At 38.5% G+C, this 5,471-nt stretch overlaps 1 protein-coding gene across 1 annotated transcript; it reads right to left on the reverse strand.

Moving 5' to 3' along the window:
- Positions 1-1,436: 1,436 nt before the first annotated feature.
- Positions 1,437-5,220, reverse strand: LOC145014153 (boron transporter 1-like). The gene is made up of 11 exons (XM_078972526.1): positions 4,602-5,220; positions 4,340-4,422; positions 4,073-4,265; positions 3,847-3,985; positions 3,438-3,770; positions 3,123-3,296; positions 2,941-3,036; positions 2,719-2,856; positions 2,321-2,640; positions 1,950-2,217; positions 1,437-1,875 (listed from the first exon to the last, which is right to left on the reverse strand). Exons 1-11 carry the CDS (start codon positions 4,703-4,705, stop codon positions 1,588-1,590), a joined length of 2,136 nt encoding a protein of 711 aa, XP_078828652.1. The 5' UTR covers positions 4,706-5,220; the 3' UTR covers positions 1,437-1,587.
- Between the last annotated feature and the right edge of the window lie 251 nt (positions 5,221-5,471).

Consider the following 5,471-nt stretch of genomic DNA (forward strand, 5'->3'; position numbering starts at 1 on the left):
TGAAGCTTATTCTGTTTTTCATTCCAGTGTTCCTGTTTTTTCGTGTGTTCATAGCAAGAAGCAAAGTGGTTGCTTCTTACAACCTTGGCCTGTATGCTTTTGCTTTTTTTTTTTTTTTTTTCCTTTGAAGTGTTCTTTTCTGTATTAGTGTATACGTGTAACCCACACACGCTGCACTTGATTGCATATGATCGAGAAAGGAGAGATTTGGTGGTCAACTTAACTGTCAAATCTTCAATTTACACCATCTTTTTTTTTTTTGGTTACAAAGAAGTTGCTTTTTAAACATGAAAAAGAAAAAGAAGAGACTGTTGTGTTGTTATTTGATGAAGAAAGAAAGAAAAACTGGAATGAATATGTTTGCCACTATCACCAAGTCAATGACTACTCATACCTCCCTCATTTGAATCATTTTGTTGCAGAGATTTCTGACCGCTGCTTTTCTTTCTAATCATAGCTCTCTCCATCCTCCATCCATTTTGCACCTCTTATTTTCAAACCTACCTTTTACCTTTTTTATTTTACTGCATGTCTATGCCATGAATAGCTTCCATCATACTTTACGTAAGGTAAGGTTCTTATCTTTTAGTTCAAATACTTGTGGTCCTTGTGTTTTCAACTATTTCTACAATTTATTAGTTTCAATCCATCTGGGAAGTGACGATGGCAAACACTTTCTACACGTTTCAAAGATGACAGGCCTATTAAGTGCAAGAATCAAGATACTTCCAAAACTGGATAGGGACAACCACTAACACGTCCGCTTCAGATGTCACACTCCATAAAAAGACTTGCATATCCTCCTTCATTTCCTCACAAACGTACGTACATCTGCTTGCATGTCCAAAACACATGCACGCACTACATCAATACATTTGCGCTTAAGAAACTTATAAGAAAAGCGTATATTAATTAAGGTTGTGCATGTGTGATACGTTAGCTGAAAAACAGATACTATAAGCTAGCTATTTTTAATTTGTTGTCTCACCAAACACTAAATTGCCATAAGCTCAAAACATGAGATAGCTTATGCACGCCCAAACACAACCTATGTATCATCTTTATTCACCTCATCGGAAACATGTTATGTACTCATGGGTCGGGCTTGTTTTATTACACACACTTTCTTAAAAGTATTTGCAGGCAACTGTTTTTATATATGGAGCACAGTATAAATGGACATTTATAAAGTTGTTTGGGCTGTTGAATCAAACTCAAATCCTCACTCAATTCAATCCTACGTCAAAATGACTTGCCAAACTACGAATCCAGTGTGAATTTAGCGGAATGCTGTCAACAAACTTAGCAAGTCTTGTTTGCAGCTAGCTCCAGTATAGTACACTTAAGAAATTTCCCAAGTTTATAATTACATGAGTTGACGATCTTTTAATGAAAACCAGATGGGGTTTATTCTAAAGGCAAAGGGCCCGCAAACGTACGTTAATATACATTATAACTATCATAAATTATAATTACAAGAAACCAATACAGGTTATCCTGTTACAATTAATAAAGGATGCAAAGAAAACAAACAAACAGGAGATTGAGGAGATGGCAGGCCAGTAGGGAAATTAAGGGGAGTTTTGATCATTTGCAGGGACTTTTTCCCAAAGAAGATGGACCGGTTGGACTAAAAGGTTCTCTTGGAGCAGATCGAGGACTATGCAAGACTCTGAGTTCATTAATCCTAGGACTGTATGCTTTGAGTGATAATCTTGGACTCTGAAGATTCTTGGCATCTCTTGTAGGAGTGGCTGTGGTGCTTGTCACTCTGGAACTACTTGTACGCCTAATCTCACCCCTGCTTCTAGTAATCACCTCGTCTAGCACTTCCCCAGCATCTGGAACCGAAGATCTAGCACCAAATTCTCCCTCCTAATTCAACAATTGTTTTAATGACATACTGTATAATATTAGAATTAAGCCCCGGCTGAAATAAGTTATGTTACCTGAGGATAATTAAAAGGTATAGCGGGGGTCTCCTCATACTCTGCTGCATCCAAGTCCTGAAGGTGTACGCCTTTGAAAAATTTAGGCAAAATGTACTGTCTTACAGGAACCAAGAGCATGATCATGAGAGGGAAGAGAAGCCCCGCGATGGGAACCCACGTAAGCCCAAAACAGATGAGCAAATATGATGTCTGGAATAATGTGAAAGTCGCAATCGTCTTGAATGGCACAGTTTCCACAAAGGTAGCATGGTAGTCTTCCAGAACCCTGTTTGCATTTGCAACAACGTCTGAGAAATTTTTTTTTTTTTTTTTTTTTTTTTCTTTCTCATGAAATAATCTAAACAGTTAACAACGGTGTAATTAATTACTTGAATCTGCGGCTGGGTGCAGTGAAGAGCAGTAATATCCTTTCCCAGAACTGGTTCCCAGGTAAACTCTCAATGGCCATGAAAGCAAAGTAACCCCAAAGGACAGAAGTCGGAATCAGTTTTAGAAAAGGCATGGCCGCAACACATCCTCCAACCATACAGGATTGGAGTAGGTTGCTGACACGCTGTTCCTTCACCTCAACAGGCAGCAGATCATCTATCTCCTTCTCCACATCAAAAACAGTCTCATCCACAGGTGCATCCATGTTCCCCATGCTTGCAGCTAATTGAAGCGTTGATTCCTTTAGCTCCTTCAAACCCTGCATCAACATTGAACATCTTTTTACCAAACAATATCTTTAATTATTTGTTTATCAAAGATCAAAGATTTTAATTACTCGGTCTGAGGGTGCTTGGTGGATTAAAGGAGTCTGCATTTGCTGATATGCTTCCTGCATGTTTCCATATAGTTCTCCTAAGCTTGAATTCATCCTCATGCTTTCACGTGCAGAGACAACAAGTCGATTCCGAAGCAACTGCATGCACATCCAGATGACTCAACAAACAAACAAACAAACCATTGGTAATTTGGTATGTTATGTTATGTTATGTTATGTTACCTGGTGTTTGAGAGTAGCAAGACTCTTGGTATGCATGGGAGATTGTGGAATGACACCATTGGATGGGGGAATTCCAAGCAGACCACACAGTAACGTCTGCACCATGATACGAATATAATTTCTGTAGCTAGTACATAAATATAAATAAGTTGATAATTAATAATTAAGCATTTGAAGCACACCAAAAAGCCGAGAAGGAGCAAGTCGTAATGGAAGGAAGGCGGTTTTCTCAAATTGAATTCTTTCTGCTGAGCAAGTTGAGATGCTACACTGTGGTCAAAGTAGTACAGTACGGCAATCATTGTTGCTGGAACAAAAGCTCCAAATATGAAGAGAATAGGCACATCCAGCATATCCTGTGGAACCATTTATAAATTTTATATATATATATATATATATATATATATATATATATATATATATATATATATATATATATATATATATATATAATGTAAGTAAAAAGGTGAAATTTTTTGAAGATTTAATTTAATTACCTTGACAACCGTCCAGTTCTGATATGCACCAGGAGACCATGGATTGGGGCTAAAAAGACGGCGAGGGATTCCTTTTGGAACAGTTGCACTCGGTGCATACGAAACAGCTGTCCACACAAGGACCATAAGGGGCACCCCGTAATCTGCAACAAGGCTTCTAATCCAACCAGAACCATATCTCCAAGATCTGGCTTTCCGGCTCTTCAATCCCGTCAGCAAAAGCCCAAAGGACAAAACAAGTGCAAACATTCCATTCGCAAATCTCCATGAAGGAATGAACTCGATTGACTTTAAGTCTGCTCGCTCTGGTATGCGGAACTCATCAACTAGTCCCTGATTTGTTATATTTATCAGAATACAATTTTTCTAGAGTCAGTCACTGGTAGTGAATGCATGAAACATGACTTACTCTGATTGCTTGTTGCATAAACAGCATCGCTATAAGCAGGCCGAAGAGCTCACCAGCCACACGTGTAAACCGGTTTATAATCGAACACGCTCCTAGTATGGCTAGCAAGAACAGCAACCCCGCAGTCCACACACATACCCTGACACAGTTTCACCAACAATCATCTGATTAATTAAAAATTTCTTTTCCACCAAATTAAATCTTACAACTAAAATACAACACTCACCATCCGCTCCATGCAAGGAACAGGTTATGACCAAGTTCTGGTCTTTGTTTCGCAAAGTTATACATGAAGGTGTACATGAGTACGGTAGGCTCTGCAACACCTAAAATCAACAGCGGCTGACCTCCAATGATGGAGTGTATCATCCCACATATCGCCGTCGAGGCTAATGTTTGAACCGCCGTTAGAGCTCCTTCTGCAGTCCATAAAACTTAACAACAACTCTTGATTTAACAAATTCTAATCTATCTATCTATCTATTTTTCATACCGGTATTCCTGTCCAGTTGTTCGCCGAAGGATATAACTGGGATTGCTGAGGCGAAGAATATATATGTTGTGGGAGCCAAAATCCTACATTTACCCCCCACAAAAACAAAAGTTTCAATTCAAACAACTACTAAACTAGAATTTAATCACATAAAAGTTTTCCCTCGTTTTCACTTTTAGGGAAAACAAAATCAGAGTATAAGGATCTTTGCAATCGAATAAAGGAAACCAAGCTAAATTTATTTCTAATTTTTAGCAAATACCTGAAGCCTGCACGGAAGCCGCCTGTCCAATCTTGCTTGTAACACGTCAATCGTCCATCCAGGTCGTTCTTGATTCCTTGAAAAGGCACAAATGTCTCCTCCATTTCACACTTAACAACTTACTCTGGCAGATTAGCAGTTTCTTGTTTCAATAACTTACGGGCTGCCCATTCTTCAGAATTAAAATACCTCAAGGAATTGCTTTTGACATTTTGCTAATAACAGATTTAGAAATAATGCGACTGCGGAGTTAACGACGGAACATGATGCAGTGGAAGGATTAGGCGAATCTGAGTGTATGTATTGATGTAATGTGCAGAATGAATGAAGTGGATGCAAAGGAATGTAATTTATAAGGCTGGGCGGAAGTGGTGGTGAAGGTGTGGGGATTGAGACAAAACAAAGTGTCGAATCGGAGGAGAAAGTAGATGAAAGGGTGGGGTGGGGTAGAAATCTCAAATGCTGGTCAAACTAGGGGGATGAAATCGATAAGAACATCCACTGTCATGGCTCTGTGATGTGTAAATGAGATGAGGGTATTTTACTGTAATGGAGTTGTGAACACAAAGCAGCTTAAAGATCTGGGAAAGACAGACTGACAGGCTACAAAGCTAGCTGGCTGAAGTATTAATTATCAATATTAATATTAGTATGAGGAGGGGACGAGGAAATTGCATTTGCCTCCCTTCGTCTTCACTTCATTTGCCACTAATTTTTTTGAGGTTTATGATTTAAGCGTTTGGTAGCCTACTTTATAGGTGAATTTTATAAGGAAATCTCTATTTAAGTCCTATTATTTTTTCAATATTTACGAAAAAATCCTAAACTAATAAATGTTAACAAAAAAGCATAGAATACTGGATAAACCGG

Source organism: Lactuca saligna, chromosome 9, assembly GCF_052625555.1.
Source record: "Lactuca saligna cultivar CGN05327 chromosome 9, ASM5262555v1, whole genome shotgun sequence".
Lineage (NCBI taxonomy): Eukaryota > Viridiplantae > Streptophyta > Magnoliopsida > Asterales > Asteraceae > Lactuca > Lactuca saligna.